The sequence below is a fragment of the Chiloscyllium plagiosum genome, unplaced genomic scaffold, assembly GCF_037043375.1.
Source record: "Chiloscyllium plagiosum isolate Xiang-an unplaced genomic scaffold, Cpla_swu_hap1 HiC_scaffold_5, whole genome shotgun sequence".
NCBI lineage: Eukaryota > Metazoa > Chordata > Chondrichthyes > Orectolobiformes > Hemiscylliidae > Chiloscyllium > Chiloscyllium plagiosum.
In genome coordinates this window covers 67,519,737-67,541,336 of record NW_028270143.1, presented here as the reverse complement: position 1 = coordinate 67,541,336, position 21,600 = coordinate 67,519,737, and the positions used below count along the sequence as shown (strand labels likewise).

Sequence of the window (21,600 nt, the reverse complement as noted above, 5' to 3'; positions counted from 1 at the left end):
TGTAGCAAGTATATGTAGTAGTTGTATCTACTATAAAGTAGATGAATCACAGGATGGGACATATCTGAGCACACTGGAAATTGATATCGAGTCAGCCTGGAAATTTCAGAGATTCCAGCTGTGATTATCCACTGCTCTTCTGTCGAATAGGAATGAGAATTGTTAAGGTTGCTGCCGTAGTCAAATAAATTCAGATAAACCCAGAAACTACAGTCAGTTTCACCTTGTTGGGCGGGGTGGGGAGCGCGGGGTGACGGAACTTAAAAGCAATAATCTGGATCAAAATATACAATCACTGCACAAGAGAGGCTTAATTATGGAAAGCCAGCATGGATTTGGTAACAATGTGACTCTTGTTCAGAACTGTTCTGACTTGAAATGTTAACTGTGCTTTTCCCTCCATAGATGCTGCCAGAACCACTGGGTTTCTCCAGCATTTTGTTTTTGTTTATGCTTCCCTAAGTTGTTTTGGTGAGATAACTGGTAGTGGCGATGGGAGTGTGGTGGTTGATGTATACAGGTATATGAACTCCCAGAAGTACCACATAATCACTTGCCAGGAATAGACAGTGGCAGCATGAATACAGAGTTGCCTAACTAACAGAACACAAAAGAGTAGCAAATGTTTGTTTCTCAGATTGTGGGTGCAACAGCAAGTCAGAGACTGGAAATTCACCTCCCGACTTCCCAAAATCTGCCCAACATCTCTAAGTCAGAAAGGTAATGGATAGTTCTCAATTTAATTGGATGAATGAGGTTCCAACAACAATCAAGAAGCTTATGATTATCCTGGACAAACCAGTCCATCCCCTTTTGGAAGCATTCCTCCACCACCAATGCTCGGTGGCAGCAGTATGTACCTACTATACAAACAATAAATTGCACCAACTCACCAAGCATCCTTCTGTACCACCTTCCAGATCCACAAACTGCATCACCTAGAGAGATAAGTGCAGTAGGAGCATTGATACACAATCACCTGTAAGTTCCTCTCCAAGTCAGTCATTGTCCTGATTTGGTATTGTGTCGCTATCCTTTCACTGTCATGGGATCAAAATCCTGGAAGTATCAGAAGGTATGGCTGGTTTACCTACAACACATGGATTTCCAGCTCAAGAATGCAGCTCACCACTAACTTCTCGAAGGCAATTATGGATGAACATGCGACCAATCCATGAAAGATTTGTACTTAAAAGCTATTGGAGTTCCTCAGTGATTGGTCCTAGGATCATTTCTTTAACATATGTTAATGACTTAGATGTACAGGGTACAATTTCAAAATTTGCGCAGAATGCAAAACTTAGAAGTGTTGTGATTTGAGAAGGATATTGATAGACTTTAAGAGAGAGACCAGGATAAATTTACTACAGATACATGTGATACCTTTTGGTGAGAAGAATTAGTAAAGGCGAATAACTTAATGGGTACAATTCCAAAGGTGTTCAGGAACAGAATGTTCAAGCAACATATTTACACAACTTGTTGAAGGTCACAAGGTAGGTTGTGAAAGTGGTTAAAGAACCTTAGAGGATCATGTGCTGTATGGCATGAGACATAGAGTACAAAGGAAAACTTATAATAAGCTGTAATAAAATGCTTTGTCAGCCTCAGTTGGAGTAGAAGGTTCATTCTTTAGGAAGCACTTGGAAAGTGTACAAAAGTTTTGAAAGAATCATTTAATTCTTGAGGGTGAGGATAACAGTTAAGTGGAAGGATTGGAGAAGCTGGGGTTATTTTCAACGTTTGAAAGCTTGGCGGGTTTGGGTAGAGTAGGAGGAGAGAAGCTGTTCCCATTAGTAGAACGTTCAAGAGCAGAGAACACATATTGACACTGATTATTAAAGGAATCAAAGATGGCATGGGGAAGATCATCTTTACACGTCAAATGGTTATGAACTGTAATGCACAGCCTAAAGGAGTTTTGGAGGCAGATCGAATTTTAGCTTACAAAAGAAAATTCAATACGTACTTAAAGAGAAAAATGGTGCAGAGCTACACGGAAAGGGAAAGACAGTGGAACTAACTAGATAGCTCTGGCAAAGACCTGATTTGGTCAGGTCTAATGGCTGTAAACTTTCTGTAATTCTCTAATTCCACAATGAGTTAAAGGCGATCTATATTAATGTAAAACAAATTGTATATTGCATTGATAGATAGAAGCTACTGCATCATCAAACTAAGGTCTGAAGATCACAGGATATAGGATTAATAATCAAAGGTTCTGGGTATTGTAGCAAGATATTTTCTTTCACAGTTACAATATAAACACTTGATTGTTAAAACAGACAGAACTTTACAAATGCATGGCCTTCATTTTTTAAAGGTGCAGCCTATTCTCATGCTGAAGATAACATCAAAAAGCTTATAAACTTGTGTGGACTACCATTTCTGCCTACTCCAATGGGGAAAGGTGTGGTACCTGACAACCATCACAACTGTGTCTCTGCCGCCAGGTCTAGGTTAGTGAGACGATGTTGATGTCTTTTCAATGTGGAAAATGTCACTGGAAAATTACATTCCAACTATTGAGCAATCTTTTAGGACTTCACATTTCAGCATAGTTCAATTTACATTTTCTGTTTGTGGGAACATGAATGCAAAAACCTTTTGCCCATTAATTGCACTCTTAATTATACAAACATTCCCTTTTTTTTATTGTAGCACTCTCCTTGTCACTAAATTGCAATATCTTTAGCTTTTATCATACGTACTTCAGATTTCTAATCACCTCTCAATCCTATGATGACCCTGCCTTATCCCACAGTATATCTTTCCCATCAAACTACATAAAGGCTAAAAAATTAAAACTATCTTTTACATTCAGTGGGAGCCTACCGTCGTCAGTCTTTAAATCATTTGAAACTTGACAACTATAGTTTAATAAAGGTGTGTGTCTGTCTTGAATAGAGTACAGTTTCTGTAAGTGTCATGATTACGTCCTGGAACATTTCCCCTAGCATGCTTTATTTCTAAAAAAAGAGAGGTTGTTATAAAGTACAGAATTTTACACTCCACATGAACAATGCAATGGGAACAGTTTCTTGGTATTATGGAGCTCAATTATAGCTGAAAAGTGAGTCATGTTGCTACAGATGTTTGTCTTCAACCCATTGGACAAACCAAAGAGTGTTAATATGATTGTTTGAAACTTTGGAGTTTTGCAATTGTCCTGATATGTTTAAGACAAAAAGGTACAGCATCATGTTTACAAGAATCTGTTTCAACTCACAAAATAGGTGGACAGCTGGTTCATTCCTCAGGATAAAACCCTAACCAATCATTATGGTTTAAAATCTAAAATGAAACAAAGACCGCTGCTGCTGGAAATTTAAAACAAAAGCAGACATTTCTGGAGAAACTTAGATCTGGCAACATCTGTAGACAGAAAACAGAGTTAAAGTTTTGATGAAGAATCACCAGACTCAAAATGTTAATTCCACTTTCTTCCTACAGGTGCTGCCAGACCTGCTGAGTTTCTCTAGAAATTTCTAGTTTTAGTTTAAAATTTAAACAAAGTTTGACAGTTAACTGTCAATCACTATTAACTGCAACATTTTCCATGTCACCACCTCAACTAATTAGAGTCCATTTGCCAATCGATCAGTGCTGTCCTACAACGTAAGTATATTTACTTTGGCGTTTCTTACAAATTATCCTGATGACTGTAAGATGAAAAGCTTTGAGAGAATTTGCTTTTTTTCAATAATACTCAAGTCTTGATTAACTACAAGACCCATTCCATCTACAAATACGATTTTACAATTTTAACAGAATTTATTAATTTTATCAACATGAGTACAAAAGAAATGATACTCAATAAAGGTAGTAGCTCACAGTCAATCTACTTTGGGGCACCAGTTCATTATACTGGTTGCCTAGGCACATATCACTTGTTCCCTTCTGTTGATTGAAATTCTCCTTCTGTCTTTGGTCTTCCTTATACAGCAAATCACTTGCAAGAATTTTTTTTAACTTAGTTCAGTGATGTGGGGGTTAGGAGTATTAGTCAAGGTAAATGTGGAGTAATAGGATAGGAGGTAGCTCTGGGTGGGTTATTCTTTGGAGGGTCAGTATGAAATAGCCTGTTTCCACACTGTAGAGATTCTATGATTTCTGTGATTTTCTAGGCAGTATCCCCTGTATTAACAGGGACATCCTGAAGTCTAAATGGCTTGCCAGCATAAGGGCATCACATGATTCCTAACTGGTTTCTTTAAAGCAATGATCTCCTTAATGACATTATTTCCTGCTGTCATCTAAGATCATTGTAAGATCACTGAATGCCTTTCAATGGGGAACTACCATCACTTCTTCCCCCAATGGTTTACTTATCGGGTTACTCTTGTGGCATGCCACCCTCCTGCTGCTGGTTGAATTGGATGAGGCCCTGAAATAGACATTAATTGTCAAGTTAAGGGCCTTAATTGACAATTAGGAAGGAGGCAATTCATAGAACTTCCTGTCTCAGACTTAATTTGGGCAAAAATGAGAAGGCATGAGGATGCCCTGGTCAGCCTTGTGCTGGATCAAATGGTCTCTGTAACACCAAACTCACCACAGGAGAAGGCATTGAATTCTGCCCAGTGATTAGGATTGAGAACTGAACAAGCGCTTTCCAGAGGCCATTAAGATTTTTTACCTCTTTCCTCCCCCCCCCCGACCTTGACAAACATGAGGTAAACCAGTCTTTATTGAAATTCAAATTGAGCACACTGTATCCCCAAGTTAGCTAGTTACTTTTTTTAATCTGGTAATTCATCAGGAGAAATCATTCACAGTTTCCTAAGTGTCTAGTATTTCCTGGTGTTATGTATGTAGTTGGAGATGCTTCCCCTTTAACAGAGCTAGTCAGGTGACCTGGAGCAAAGGAGCTTGGGTCCAATTATATACCAGGTAGAGCAATGTAAATCAGAACAGGGGTACTTTATTGATGATACTCGCACTAGTTGTGAACATTGACAATAGTGTACCTTTTCTGATTTACATTGCTCTACCTGGTTCTAAGGGAGCAATCAGCATCATAACTGGTGACTTCTGTGGCTACTCTAGAATATATTGGGTGGAACTTTCTGGTCCTGCATGATATTGGATGGAATCGGGAAGTCAAAAAAAATTGGTGTGCTGTTTCTGGAACAGCCATCCCATGCTTTCCCACCTTTACTCAAGTAAGTTCTGGGTGCATAACCTTCTCACATTACCTTCATGATCAATTGATGACCACTGAAGAACCACTTTAAAGGCCTATTTCTGTCAGGCATCAATTTTCTCAGCTCCAAGAGGAATAAAAAAGTCAGCCTACTCAAATGGTAAACTAATGAGATTCCTCCCATTGATTCATTAGTTTGCTGCTTCCATTTATTCTTGCTCCGATCACTCCAGTTCAGTTAATTCTCTTCATGTTTTACCTCTTCGATCTCTTTGGGCCTTGGAGAATTGCCTGAGACATGCATGTCAGTGCCTGTGAACACACTGGATATGATTTCTTTTTTAAATCTATCTCTTTTAAATATAAATTTGAAGATGCAAAATGAAACTGTTCTTGCTTTGCTCCATAATGTGTCATTTGTAATCTTGGAAAGCACCTCACTGTATCATTGGGAAGATTGTTCTTCCAAAGCTCCATGCTGCTATCCTTAGAATGACAGTATGGATGATGGCAACTCTGAGAAGGTTCTGTAAAGACAAGAATTCAGTGTCTGACTGAAAACATCTCAACTTATTCTTTAATGGTTATCTTTTCTATAGATACTCAGCTTAAAATAGTTTTCCTCAATCTAAATTGTATTAATAGAATAATGACCTTGCCTACAAATCTTCATTAATTGATGCATCTGTTCATTATTGTCTGTCATGAATGTGCACACACATGTTGTGAAGAGCTACTCATAGTCCGTATACTGACTCAGCATTTTCATCATCGTCCAGCACCTCCTCATTGGCTTCTCCCAGACCTTGCCAACTCTTTAAAGGAAAATGTAGTCTAATTTCATTGTGCATTACGTACTTTTCCAGCTTTCCTTTCCTGAGAAACAACAAATTAAAGATGGTGTTAGTAATTATTTGTCGACATTTTTAAGTTCCTTACTGAAAGTTTCTCTTATTCAGAGCTTTGCAGAACGCAGATGTGATTCTGCTGCTGGGAGCCAGGTTAAACTGGATTTTACATTTCGGGCATCCACCAAGGTTTCGTGCTGATGTAAAAATCATACAGGTATGGAGAGCTCCTCATCATATAAAGGGCTTCTATTTCAAAAGGATTGATCAAGATTTTAATGTATCTCAGCATCTAGGTTCATTGTTTTTCCTTAGTCCAGCCATCAGCTGTATATCTATGTGCATGTAAAGCAAGTTGATTTGCATACAATAATTAGATTATTACATGATTCGGTGATGCCGGTGTTGGACTGGGGTGTACACAGTTAAAAATCACACAACACCAGGTTGTAGTCCAACGTTAAAAATCACACAAAGCTAGTGTGCTTCCAATTAAACCTGTTGGACTATAACCTGGTGTTGTGTGATTTTTAACTAGATTATTACAGGCATCCATTGACTTTCTGACTGCTGGATTACTTGTTTTCTTAGTTTCTTTGCAAAATTTGAATCTCAAATATGTCATTAATGACAAAATGCAGGATATTATCATATAATTATGGGAGGAATTTCCATCCCACTTGGCCTAAAGCAGGAGTAAGGGGCTTTTCATGTATAACTGTGGGAAGGGCTGAACCATTGCCTTTTGGTTCCCATTTGCCAAACAGCAATTTTAAGTAGAAAGGATAATTGGACAAAACCAGTGATGCAGACTTTAATTATGCAGATTAAACTCCAACTGGGGTCTTTTTAAAAATATATTCACTCTCAGGATTTGGGAATTGCTGGCTGGGCTAGCGTTGCTCATCTCCAGTTATCCTTGAGTAGATGGTGGTGAGCTGCCTTCTTGAACTGCTGTAGACCATGTTCTGTAGGTTGACCCGCAATGCCTTTATCGAGGGAATTCCAGGATTGTAACCCAGTGACAGTGAAGGAACAATTCAGAATGGCTAATGCCTCACCTAGAGGGGTGGGAAATGTGGATGGTGTTCCCATATATCTTTTACACTTGTTGTTTAGATGGTAGTGGTTATGGGTTTGAAAGGTGCTGTCTAAAGAGCCTTAGTGAATTTATGCAATGCATCTTGTAGATATTACAGACTGCTGCTACTAAGCATTGGTAGTGAAGGAGTGAGTGTTTGTGGCTATGATGCCAATCAAGCGGGTTGCTTCATCTTGAATGGTGTCAAGTTTCTTGAATGTTGTTAGAGCTGCACTTATCCCAAAAAGTGGTAAGGATTCCATCACGCTTCTTTGTAAATAGTGGACAGACTCTGGGGAGTCAGGAGGTGAGTTGCTCACTGCACGCTTCCTCGTGTCTGACCTGGTCTTGTAGCCACTATTTATATGGCTAGCTCAATTCAGTTTCTGGTCAGTGGTAACTATTAGGATGTAGGTTCAATGATGCAATGACGGTGATGCCATTGCCATTGAATGCTGTATTGGAATAGCTTAGGTTGGGGTGTGGCAAGTTCTGGAACAGAAGTCTTCAGTGCCTAACTGCTGCATTATTCTGTAGTCTGACCAGGGGTGCGAGAGGGGAACAGTTATCGCTATTAAACTACAATGGTAGATTGAGGGACAGGAGAGGCCCAGATAATTAGGAGTGTTTTTTTAAAAGCTTATGTATGAATAAAGAGGAGGAGGAACACTACTGTAATCAACTGCAATTGTGACTCCCTGTCCCTCTCCCCAGATCCCTAGCTATGAAGAAAACTTTTGTCAGGTAGCTGGCATTTACCTTTTGCCGCAAGAAGTCCTGCTATCAGCTAAAGGCCAGGCACTGATTCCTGCTGGGGTTGGATAATAGTTCAATCTGTCTTGTGTAAAAAAAGACAAGCCACAATTTGTTGAAGCCTCACACAGTTCTGGAACTAGATAGAGCTTATCATGTGACTTAGTCCCTCCACACACCATTTCAGCCTCTGAAAAACCAGGAAAGATTGTGCATGACGCATACTGGTCTGAATGGCCTTGTATGCGTTAAAACAGAAATCCAGTATGACCAGAACATTTGTTTAACCATCTTCTTGAGTTTATTTGTATTGCATTTTTTCCACTCAAATTAACATTTCCCTGAACGACTTGCTTCACAATTAAGGAACAGGAGTAACTCTGGTATTTTCTTGTCAGTGAGCAACTAGATTATCAAGAGCAATAAGATCCATTTAGCTTTCATTTTGTAACATCTCCATTTTTCTGAGCTTAGGCAAAATAAGTAGCCCAGAAAATGAATTGCAGGATGGGGACAGAGCAGCTGTGTGGACAAGTGACCTGATTCTGTGCACACTGCTATGAGGAAAAACCTAATGTAAAGAATATTCATTGAAGGGGAGAAGTGTGTAAACTGGAAGTGTTATGGTAATATTAGTTATGAATCACAACTTCCCAAACTGTGTGTTGTAACCCCCACTGGGGTCACAAGACAACAAGATTTTAAAATTATGTGTTCTGAAGCAGCAATGATGCCTGTGGAGCTGAGACGGAACATTAATAATAGTAAGACCCCTTTAAATCCTCTTATTTTGGTGTGTATGGCTTAAAGATCAGATCTTTGAGGCCTGGTTGCTGCTAAAAGAGAGCTTTTGAAAAGATACGTGTTAGTTTTTTAGATTAAAAAAAGGCTCCATGAGTTAGATGATGCAAACTCTGATGAATTTAGCCTGTCTGAAATCCCCTTCCCCCATCTGCTACTGACCACCACTTGGTATTTCAGTAGCTGAAATTATTATTCTTCCCCAACCCCTGGGAACACGACAGTTAAACCGCGGTCAAAGTAGGAAATTGTTTGGGAATCCTTAACGACATGGTCACATGACCTGAAGCAGCTCTCCGCATTACTTACTTTTTCATGAGGCATTAATATATCTTTTGGGACCTGAAAATAAATGTATCTGAAACTCCAATCTTCCAGCTATTTTATACAGGGTGGAATTTTACAATACCCCTCCTGGCAGGTTTGCAGCGTGGATAGGGGATCTGTAATATCCCGAGTTGGCCTTGCCTCCCACCCTAGCCAGCCAGCTATTTTACAGGAAGCAAGTGAGGCGTAGGGTAGCCTGCCTGCCCTTGCTCCAGTTAAGACCCTTAAGGGTCAATTACTGTCCACTCAAGGCCCACTTCCAACCTGGCTGCATTTCTCAGGCTGGGGGGAGGTGCTCAGTGACAGAGAGATCCATTTCCCTGGGTTGAGTAGGAGAGTGGGTTGCGTAGTTGATATACTCACTGGCTTTCTTCCAGATCAGAGGCCAGGGATGCTGAACTTCCTAGCCTGACCTGGCCATCATGAGCACCAACATGGGCCTCCCCACTAGTGACTGCTGCAACGCCCCCAAACATATCTCTAGGACTTTGAATCTGGGCATGGCTTGTGGCCTCAGGAAAGACCAAGGCTCCCTTCCTGCAGCTGGGACTGAAGAGGTGCTGACTAATCAGATTGGCCAGGCAACCCCCTGTAGTGGGACGTTTGGCTAGGTCGGAGGGCAAGAATCTTACCTAAAGCCAATCAAATGCAGCTTCATTAGCAGGAATCCATTCCCTGCTCAACTTTGGGAATCCTGCCATCTGTAAAATTTTGACCACAATAAAGGTGATTTGGTGGCACAGTGGTTAGCACTGCAGTCTCACAGTGCTAGGAAACTGGGCTGACTGCTAGCCACGGGTGACTGTCTGTCTGTGTGGAATTTGCATGTTCTCCCTGTGTCTGCATGGGTTTCCGCTGGGTACTGTGGTTGCCTCCCACAATCCAATGTGGATTAGCCATGCTAAATTGTCTGCAGTGTCCAGGAATGTGCAGGCAAGAGGGGTTAGCCATGGTAAATGTGGGCTTACTGGGAGAGGATAGGCGATTGGGTCTGAGTAGGACGCTCTTCAGAGGGTCGGTGTAGACCTGATGGGCCAACTGGCCTCTTTTCGCACTGTAGGGATTCTATGATTCTGCAATATTTTGAATTTGGCCTACATTGAAAACAATTGATGTTGGAATGTTAAAATGCACGTGAAAAGATATGTCAGTCAACGTTTTAACAACAACAGAAAGCCACCGACACTTTGAAGCGGATCCTCTCATTTTTTTTAAGACTGCATGCAGCTGGCAACCACTGCCTCAGTGCGGCCTGCTTTCCCAGTGTCCCAGCTCCATTACCACAGGCATTAATTCAGCAGCAAACCAGTCTCTTGTGTCATTAAGACCCTGTCCCCAACAAAATGCTGTCCAGGCTATCAATGAGACTGGGATCAGTCTAATCTCCTGATATGTGCCTAAAACAGAAAAATGTAGTCTTTATTTTCAGCGTTTCCTATTTTTATGTCAGATTTTCAAAATTTGCATGTTATTTTTTCCATTTCTGTCACTTTTATTGCACCTTTTTATTTGTTGTATGTTACATGTGGCCCTTAGATATTAAACAACGACTTCACTTTTTTAAAAATAAGGTTGATCTATGTGCTGAAGAACTAGGAAATAATGTGAAGCCCGTTGCTGCCTTACTCGGTGATGTGAATGCTGTGGTCGAACAGGTAATTTAATATTTTCACAAAGATCTCCTTTTCTGAGTTACTTTCCTTGCTGCCTAGATATCTCTTCAGGCAGTATGTTATGGTTTAACCATTCATCACCACATAAACCATCACTGGATCTTACTCCTCTCTGTTCCAGTTCCTTATTTTACAGGTTATTCTGCCAAGATGACACTTAGATTCTTTTCTGCAAGCCATCTTCTTAAACCCTTTTTCCCTGTTTTCTTCACCCTTACCTTCAACAGCAAAAGCAAGGAACTCGTGGACTACTTGGTCACTAAGATTGACACCACCTGATCAGCTGCCTCTGTCACTTCCCCCTCTTCCAATGACCCACTAAAGCAATCTTTCTTTCCATGACTCTTTGCTCAAGTCAAGGCCTCACAATGTTGTGTAATATCTATCCCCTCACGTTCTCTCCAAGTTTATCTTGTCCAAAGGACCTACTTCCTATTCCCTAGGCCCTGTTCTCACTAAACTGCTGAGCACCCAATTTCCCTTCAAAGCTCTTACTATTGCTGATGTCACTTCTGTTTGTCTCTTTTCAGCTGCAGTCTCCTTTTCCTTCCAATCTGCTGCCATCATCTTTCTGAAAGAAACAAGCCTTGATTTTCCTTCTTTATAAACTGCTGACCCCTCTCCACCTGCCTTTTCTCTGAAGTCCTTGATCATATCACATCCCAAATCTATGTCCATCTGTTCGGCAGTGTCATATTTGAGACCCTCTAATCAGCTTTCTGCCTCTCCCTCAGTACAGAGAGCCCTTTTCAAAGTTAGAAATGAACTGCTAGGGAACAGTGATGATGGTGAATTTGCCCTCTTAGTCTTTCTTGATCTGTTTTCAACCTTTTCCACAGCTGGTGGTATTTTTTGCTTCTAAAGTCTCACATCCACCTTGGTGGGACTGCCCTCACATCATTAAATTCTTATCAATCTGATTGTAACAAGACAACCATGCAATAACTTCTCATACACTTGCGTGCTGTTACGTCTGTATACCTCCAGGATCTATTCATTGACACCATCTGTTCCTTATCTATGTGCATGGTGGCCCAGTGGTTAGCACTGCTGCCTCACAGTGCGAAGGACCTGGGTTCGATTTCCACCTCAGGTGACTGTCTGTGTGGATTTCCTCTGGATGCTCCAGTTTCCTCCCACAATCCAAAGATGTGCAGGTCAGGTGAATTGGCCATGCTAAATTGCCCATAGTGTTAGGTGTGTTAGTTAGGGGTATATGTGGGGGAATGGGTCTGGATGGGTTACACTTTGGAGGGTCAGGTTGGGCTGAAGGTCCTGTTTCCATACTGTAGGATAAAAAAATCACTTGAAGATAGTCTTACTTTCCTCATGTAGGCTTATGACCCACTAGATCTCTCAACTCACCTACTGTTGCTATGTTAATAGACTGCTTTATTCTCCCATTAAATAATGGGAAGAATCCATTGTCTTCAATCACCACAACAAACTCTTCACTTGTCACCAACTCCTCCCTGGCAACTGCCTGAGGCTGAACCAGTCTGTACTCAACCTTGATGTCAGACTCTACTTCAGCATTTGCTTTCGACCATGTATATGCCTGACCACTAAGACTGAAAATGTGTTGCTGGAAAAGCGCAGCAGGTCAGGCAGCATCCAAGGAACAGGAGAATCGACGTTTCGGGCATAAGCCCTTCGTCAGGACCACTAAGACTGCCAACGTAGAAATCTGATATCTACGTTAATGTTACAACGTGAAATTAGTCACTTGAATCAGCCTGTGCATTTAGTCTGGACACAGTTACATTGATAAAATCACACTCGCCTACTTCGTTCCCATATTCCTCCAGCCTCATTACCTTCATCAGAGAAGTGCATAGGACCATTTGGTTTCTCAGCATGTTTTTAGCTAATATCATTCATAGTGGTTTAAAGATGTAATTTCTTCTCACGAGTCATGAATTCTAGGAATTTTCTTCCTGAAAAATCCGGTGGAAGCGGAGTCTAAATATTTTTAAGGCAGAGGTGGCTAGGTTCCTGATAAACAAAGAGTGAAAGGTTATCATGATTTGTTGGAAATTTAACCTTGCAATTACAATCAGATCAGCCATGACCTTATTAAATGGCCGAGAAGACTCGAGAGGCTGAATTGCTTACTCTTGTTTCTTGTTTGTTTCAAAACCTCGTGAAACAAAAGCATTTTATTCATGACTCATCAGCTTCTCACCTAATACACTTTATGTTCTCAGAGGAACTTAATGATTCTTAAGTGACCTATGAAATTAAAGAGCTGTACAAAATAAGCATTATATTTAGTAACTAAGCTATAGATCATTTTCACATATTTAGAACATCTGCAGTAATTTTCAAAAATAGTTTTGAAAAATAGTTTCAGAAAGGTCTTCTTAATGGAGATCTGGATCTTCTCCATTTTGTTGAGTAAGGAGTAGAGTAAGCCCATTGTGAATAGCATAAGTGAAAGAATAAGTCTGTTTATTTTTAAACACTGCATTAGATCCTCTGCAGTCTGCACAGTCTGAGAAAGTGGGTCAGGCTGGAGATGGTGGAAATCTGGAGCTACAGACAGCTCTGTTGCTGCCTTCACCAAGGGAGTGAGTCAGTGCCTTAAAAACGTTCTAATTCTGGAATCAGTGTCAACATTGAGCTGATCAGGTATACTGAACAGCTGAACACCAGGTATACTACAGCTACGGGTGTAAAGCAGTTTGGACTAATACTCTCCCTGTAATACATATTTTTGTGCAATCCAAACTCTGTTGCCATATCTTAACTTGCTGCTAGTCTCATTCACCTATCACCCTTCTGCTTGCTGATATACATTGGTGTCATTTCTGGCATTGCCTTTGAGTTGGAAATTCTCATCTTTGTTTTTCAAATCTTTCCATGACCTCGCCCCCTCCATTTCTCTGCTATTCCCTCCAAGTCGACAACCCTTCGAAATATTTGAGCCATTGCTAATCTGACCCTTGCACATGCTTGATTTTGGTTTTGCTGCAACATTGTTGGTGTGTGTGGGCTGTATTCTCTGCCATCTTAAACCTCTTCTTTAAGACTGCCCAAAAACCTTCAGGATCTTCAAGACTTGCATTTATACAGCACCTTCATGACTTCAGGATGTTCCAAACTGCTCTACACCAAAGTAAATATTTACTACTGTTATAATGTAGTTTGATTGTGTGAAAAGTGCTAAGTAAATGCAAATCGTTCTTGAAGCTGGAGCAAAGCACAGATATCTTGTGAAGAAATGTGAAGAAAAAGCCAAGTTGCTGCTAGGAATGCAGTTGATTTCCAAATGGATAGGAACATGTATGGAAGTGTGCTTTCTGCAACTAATTTTTGAGGTCACTTCATTGTTGTAATTTGTTACTGATTCAAATGTCAGTTCCAACAAGCGCTGGGAAAATTGAATATGTTCAATGTAAACAGATAGTGCTGCAATAGAGAGACGAATGTTGTGAAAACATTGGCAAGATTGAAGGCACAAGGACTAATGGAAAATGGTCAACAGCAAAGAATGAAAACCTAAGGTCCAAGTGTAAGGCAACATAAAATAATGAATGCAACTCAAGTGTGTTTGTGCGTGTCATTAAAGGTGGCAGAAACAAAACCAGAAATTGCTGGAAAACCTCAGCAAATCTGACAGTATCTGTGGAGAGAAGTCAGAGTTATCATTTTGGGTTGAATGACCCTTTCTCACAACAGTTCTGATGGAGGGTCACTGGACCCAAAACATTAACTAGGAGAAAGTGAGGACTGCAGATGCTGGAGATCAGAGCTGAAAATGTGTTGCTGGAAAAGCGCAGCAGGTCAGGCAGCATCCAAGGAGCAGGAGAATTGACGTTTCGGACATGATTCCTGAAGAAGGGCTCATGCCCGAAATGTCGATTCTCCTGTTCCTTGGATGCTGCCTGACCTGCGCTTTTCCAGCAACACATTTTCAGCCCAAAACATTAACTATTGAGCTTTTTGAACAATTTTTGTTTTTATTTCTGATTTTCGGCATCCACATTTCTTTTAGATTTTATTGAGGTGACAGGATGGATGAGAGCATGGTTAAAAAAAAAAATCCTAGGCTTTATTAATAGGTGCATAAGGTACAGGAGTGAAAGGATGATGTTGAACTTGAACAAAACACCTGATTTATCCTAATTTCCTCCAGTTCTCAATACCACACTTTAGGAAGGATGTGAATGCCTTGGAAACAGTGAGAAAACAATTCACAAGAAAGGTTCCAGGGATGAAGAATTTCACTCGTGAAGATATATTTGAGAAATTAGAACTGTTTTCTTTGAAGAAAATCCAGGCTGAGAGGAGATTTAATCGAGGTGTTCAAAATCATGAAGTCTGCTTTCAGAGGAGATAGGAAGAAACTGTTGCCACTTGTGAAGGGATCTCGAATGTGATGACACAGGTTCAGAGACATTGGTAAGAGAAGCAAAACTGACATGAGAAAAAGCTTTCTTGTATAGTCTGTGACTGTGGTGGAGGCAAATTCAACAGAAACATTCAAACGTCTAACAAAGAAAACTATGCAGTGACACAGAAGGTGGAAGAATAGAACTAAGTGAATTATTCATTTGGAGAGCAGATGCTGTTACAATGGGCTGAAGGGCTGGAATCCGCTAATTGACACTGCAGGCAAATCACTCCGTTTGGGTTCTGCTGAGGGCACTCAGCTCCTAGCCTTATTACAGCACTGATCCAAATTTGGACAAATGAGCTGGATATCAGGGGTGAGCGAAAGTGACTGTCCTTGTATCAAGGACACGTGATATCAAGGAGCCCTGGCACAACTGAAGTCAACGCAAATCAAAGGAAAAACTCTTAACTCGTTGGAGTTATCCATAGCACAAAAGAAGATGGTTGTGGTTGTTGGTCAGTCATCTCAGCTCAAAGGCATCTCTGCAGGAGTTCCTCCGGATAGCATCCAGGCCAACTATTGTCAGCTGCTTCATCAATGATCTCTCCTCCATCATAAGGTCAGAACTGGAGGTGTTCGCCAACAATTGCACAATGTACAGCATAATCGTGACTCCTCAGATCCTGAAGCAGACCATGTTCAAATGCAACAAAATCTGGACAATATTCAGACTTGAGCTGAAAAGTGGCAAGTTACATTTGCACTACATAAATGCTAAGCACTGACCACCTTGAACAGGAGAGAATCCAACCATTGCCCATTGAAATTCAGATGGGGTGCCATTGCTGAATTCCTTATTATTTAAACATTCTTGGGGCATACCATTCACCCTATATTGAAATGGGCTAGCCGTGTAAAAGAAAATGCTGTGTCTGTTGGAAATCAGTAATAGAAACTGAAAGTGCTGGAGAAACTCAGCAGATCAGGCAGCATCTCTGAAGAGAGAAAGAGTTAGCCATGTAAATGATGTCTCTATAAGAACAGGTCAGTAGCTAGGAATCCTGCAGCATGTAAATCTTCCTTGACCTCCACAAAGCCTATTCATGATCTATAAGGCACAAGTCAGGAGTGTGATGGAATATTCCCCACTTGTCTAGAAGAGTACAACTCAAACAACACTCAAAAAGCTTGACACCATCCAGGACAAAGCAGGCCCCTTGATTGGCACCACATCCACTCCATCCACCATGCATGCTCAGTAGCAGCAGTATGTACCATCTACAAGATGCACTGCAGAAATTCACCCAGGCTACTTAGAAAGCACCTTCCAAACCCACGACCACTTCTGTCTAGAAGGGCAGCAGATACATAGGAACACCAGCATATTGAAAGTTCACCTCCAAGCTATGCATCATTCTGATTTGAAAATATATTCCCATTCCTTCAGTGTTGCAGGTTCAAAGTCCAGGTAATCTGTCTCTAACAGCATTTTTGGTGTGTCTATTACAAATGCGCTACAGCGGTTCAAGAAGGCAGCTTCCCACCATCTTCTCAAGGACAACTGGGGATGGGAAATAAGTACGAGAACAGCCAGTATTGTCCAAATTCCATGAATAAATATAAAATATAAGAACCATATCTTCTTAACTTTTGTGTCTTTAAAAACTGTGAACAGTAAGGAAAAATAACTTTCTAAAAACCGGGGAATTACCATGATGGCTATATAATTTCAAAGCAAGGAATTTGTTACCTGTTGTGAGCTCCTGTTTTGTGGCTGTGATTGTCTATTATCTGCAGATGATCAGGAGCTGAGGAGTTGTTTACAAGTGAAGCTGATTGGTTTTCAGCTTAATGAGCCGATTGGAACTGGAAGTTAGTTACAGAGGCATAGTGAGAGAGAAAATCACAGAAGGGTATGCTGCTGTTCAGAGAGGTTGCCTGTTCTCTGCAGTATTTTAAAAAAAGCTCAATTTAAGTTTGAAGAAAGCCAGTTACTATCCCTATATCAGTTGTTGTGAGCTGTGGCTTTTGAATTGATAAATCGTGACATTTTCCGACGGAATCGGTCACTTTATCGTTATAAACCAGTGGAAGCTTCCAAATAAAGTCAACTGAATACCAAGAGCCTGGCAAGCTGAAGAAAGATATTTTCCACTGTTGGAATCGGGAAGCAAAGACCATGAAAATAACTTTATAGTTTTTCTACCTCCACAAATAACCTACTTTTGCTGTATATAAGGGGGGAATTTATAACCGCATGAGAGTTTCAGTCAGTACTTTTAGGTGAGAGTGGTTTGTACATGTTTGCTTGTAGCTGTAGTCTAATTACGTGTAATAATTAATCATTCTCGTTTTCTACAGAAAGTTGCTCTGGACTTTCTACCAATCTTAATCTGAAAGCCAGGTAAATTGGGGTACTGTGTGAACCTGCAAAAATAAAGTAACATTTGGTGTGACTCGAGATTAACTGGTTCAATTTATGGGCATTAACCCAATGAAATTAAAAACATTTCAGTACAGTTGATAACTGCCTACCTAATACATATGGACTGCAGCCGAACCAAAAGGCTTCGTACCTTCTGAAGAGCAATTAAGGATTGACAACACACAATGCTTACACCCCATGAATTAATTAAATATACGAAACTTCAATTCTGCTGTTGTGAATTATGTCATTGTTACATTGTGGGATGTTTGACTCATTGTGTTTTCAGAGCTGAAAAATGTGTTGCTGGAAAAGCGCAGCAGGTCAGGCAGCATCCAAGGAGCAGGAGAATCAACGTTTCGGGCATAAGCCCTTCGTCAGGAATGAGGAAGGTGTGCCAAGCAATCTAAGATAAAAGGTAGCGAGGAGGGACTTGGAGGAGGGGCATTGGGAATGTGATAGGTGGAAGGAAGTTAAGGTGAGGGTGATAGGCCGGAGAGGGGGTGGGGGCGGAGAGGTCGGGAAGAAGATTGCAGGTCAAGAAGGCGGTGCTGAGTCCGAGGGTTGGGACTGAGATAAGGTGGGGGGGAGGGGAAATGAGGAAGTTGGAGAAATCTGCATTCATCCCTTGTGGTTGGAGGATTCCGAGGCGGAAGATGAGGCATTGTGTTTTCAACCAAAGGGTTCTTTGATTGCAATGTTGCATTTTTAAACAATCTCCACCTTCTGCTAGGTTTTTCATGCAGGATGATGCCAAGGAATTGTAGCTAGCAGTGGGGTTTCTTTTAGTTCCTGCTTGTCACTGATTTTGCTCCCAAGGGGTCTAAATATCAAACCCCAGAAGGAGTGACTAGTTGGAAGAATGGTGGTTAATCCTTTGCTGACAGTGCTGCTGCAAAATTTAGATACATGTTTTTGAGGAGAGGTCTGAGATTAAGCCAACGTGTTGAAATTTACTTTTAATACCTTTTGTGTCCACTTGTTGATTATGAAATTAAGCATTTCAATTATTCATATCAGGCCTCTTCCCAAGTGTTATTGTCCACTTTTGTAGTGACCTGTTATGAAGATGTGTGTGTACTGCACTTTTAAGAGAGTTAAAAGCTAGCAGTGACAGCACCAAGTGTTCTCAATATCAAACAATGTATCATGTGGTCCAGCTACTGGGGTAGCTGGTTGCTTGGAAACACCAAAACAGTTTTGAATTAGGCCAATCGGTTTAAATTATACCCCAAAAAGTACCAAATTCCAATCAAGTCTGAAGTGTGTATATTGACAATCTTAAAAGCCAATGACACAATCTGATGCTTTGGTGTATAAGACCAGGGAGAATTGAACAGTTGGGAGGAGAATTGCCAGAAGACCAACAGCTGTAGACTGCTCGTCAGAACTCTCTGAGAGGTACCTGGGGAGCAAATCCACTGACTAAGATAAAGAGAAGATTCGATTGCTGGCTGGTTTTAAAATTTGAATTTTCTGTAAATCTTAATTGGGAGTTTTATCGGACTAGTATTATAGAAAGGAAGGTAAAAGATAGGTTAGAGGAAGGAATTGTAAATAGCTGTTAGTTAATTATTCTCTGTTATACTTTAAGAAATAAAGTCGTTAATTTTTACTTTAAATACTTCTTGGCTACTCAAATATTTACAGATTACTGCATGAGATGAATCTTTTGAGTTGCTGGTTTTAAATTAAGCAGGAGGGTTTGCCCAGTGTCGTAACAGATCACAGAACAGGTGTGTGTTTGAATCAACCAATATTCAGTTTCGAACCGTCGGATTCTATTCCTTCCCAGGTGGTCTGTTAGCTCAGTTGACTGGGTGGATAGTTTGCATTACAGGATGATGTCAACGACGTGGGTTCAATTCCCAAACTGGCTGAGGTTACCTTGACGGTATCTCCTTCTCAACTTCTCTCCTCACCTGAGATCTGGTGGTTGTCAGGTTAAACCACCAGGTGAAAGTGGGTACTGCAGGTGCTGGAGATTAGAGTCAAGATTAGAGTGGTGCTGGAAAAGCATAGCAGGTCAGGCAGCATCCATGGAGTAGGATAATTGACATTTCAGGCAGGAGCTCTTCATCAGGAATGATAGAATGATCATCAGGCTCTTGCCCAAAATGTCAATTTTCCTGCTCCTCGTATGCTGCCTGACCTGCTGTGCATTTCCAGCACCACTCTGATCTTGAGGTTAAGTCTCCACCAGAGTCATCTCTGCCTAATGGGAAATCAGCCTATTGTCCTGTAGGACTATGGTGACCTTTACTTTACCTTTCACTATTCTGAGTTACATTATCACATTGTTGGATATTGTGCATTAAGACCCCTAAACATCCTTAAGCATTCCATTTAGGTGACTGAGAATAACTAACACCGCTGTACATGAGAGAATGCCTGCACATGTAATCATAATTTTTAAAATTTAACAGGCCAGATTTCCATCACATTTTGGAAGTGGAAATCTGTTCAAGATATCTGAAGTTGTGATTTTATAGTGGCTGTAAAAACAGATTTCCTTTGTTCTAGATCTAGTTTATTCATGCGTCAGGAAGTCCTTATATATTAAAAGCACATATATCTATTCTGAGGTCAGGAAATTTTGGAACAATAGGACGTTTGGGAAACCCACTGAAAAATGCACCCTCTTGAAGAGTTTGACCAGTCGGAGAAGCCAGCTGAGGAGTCAGTGAGTGTTAAACATCATGACATCTTCAAAAGTCACTATTTGATGCTGTATAGTAACGTTTTCATGCACTGAATGATCATAGGATGCTGTACTGCAAAGGTAAGCTGGCCATAATATTGACCAGCATCATACTTTCCCAAATTGGGAGAGAGAGTGCTTTAATGTATTCAAAGCAGCTGACAAATATTTTGGACTCAACTTGAATGTCATGTACAATTTATTTTTAAAAAAATGCCCTGCTATTGATTGTTAAAAAGTTTTAACAACCACCTTCTTCTCAACTCGCTACCACCTCCACTCCATTGACTGACAGTTAACCTTCTTTGAAATGGAAAATACACCATGTGTTCCTTCAAACTCAGGTGATTCTGAAAGTTAATGTTTTAACAAGTATGTACATTATGAATGTTTGACTGTGTTCTAAAAGCTGAGGAGTGCTTAGCTTCGTATATGAAAGGGGTAAGGTTAAGGGACTTAAAACTGAGCTGGGCCATTATCCTCAAGGGCTGAGATGGGCATCCTGACTAGTCTGTTGTCGCATCTTGCTGGGTAGCCCATTAGAAAACCTCACTATACCTGTTGTTATCCAAAAAGTTAAAGATTTTATAAAAGTGTGCGAAATTTCCTCAAGCTACCTGTCTTTATCAGCCCAGTTTGTCAAAGCACGAACCACAAAAACACAAACTGTTCTTAACAGAAATGACTATTTATTTGACATAAATAGATTCCAGCTATAGGTAAATAACTATGAAGTGTTGACATATAACTAGTAATTAAAATTCTGACCCCTTTAGAAAATATCCTCCCCTTACACTCTCATGTAGACAGACCCATCAAAAAATGAGTGTTATGCATGGAAGGAGATGCTGGCAAGGCAGTTCAATGGTCCCTGTCCACAGGGTTCAAGAAATGATTCTATTCACTTGTTAAGCCATGCTGTTCCTTGGTCTGTCTTCTACAGATAGTTTCATGTGCTTGCAGGAGGCACAGAGCGACTGGTCCACAACTTATAAAGTCTCTAGCTTATTGGGGTAAAAGCCACAGTTTGCAGTAACTGGTGAGGGAAAATAAATTGGATTTCTTCAAGCTCTAGGTATCTTTGACTATAAAAAGACAGACACGTCCCATTCCAAAGGTCCATAAGCTTCTGGCTGTACAATCCATACCCACAAGCTGTTCAGGTACCTGGGAGCTAATCACATACCTGTTGGCAGACAGAAGGCCTTTGTCATTGATAGCTGCTCATCCGTCCACACATCAATTTGTTGTCACCTTATACATGTCTGCTGATGCCAGTTTGTCTATAATTAAACTTAATAACAAAATCCCAGGCCAGGTCAGTTCTGTGCATTTTGGAAGCTCATGAAGACAATCATGGCCAAGTATGAAAATAGATGCAAAATTGATTTACAGCAACTTGATTGATTCAAATGGTAATTGTTAAATATTGATATTTATAAGTTGAGCAGAATAAAACTGGTAAGTATGCATAAAAATTTCCACAATAACTGAAATATGACAGAC

General features: G+C 40.5%; 1 protein-coding gene across 2 annotated transcripts in view; it reads left to right on the top strand.

The window, feature by feature from the left end:
• hacl1 (2-hydroxyacyl-CoA lyase 1) overlaps positions 1 to 21,600 on the top strand; it is a 107,777-nt gene that overhangs the window by 55,916 nt on the left and 30,261 nt on the right. For both annotated transcript variants that reach the window (XM_043690167.2, XM_087987258.1), the window contains exons 9-11: positions 2,324 to 2,459; positions 6,106 to 6,211; positions 10,528 to 10,611. In XM_043690167.2, coding sequence (XP_043546102.2) covers positions 2,324 to 2,459; positions 6,106 to 6,211; positions 10,528 to 10,611 — 326 coding nt within the window. The remainder of the gene's footprint in view (positions 1 to 2,323; positions 2,460 to 6,105; positions 6,212 to 10,527; positions 10,612 to 21,600) is intronic.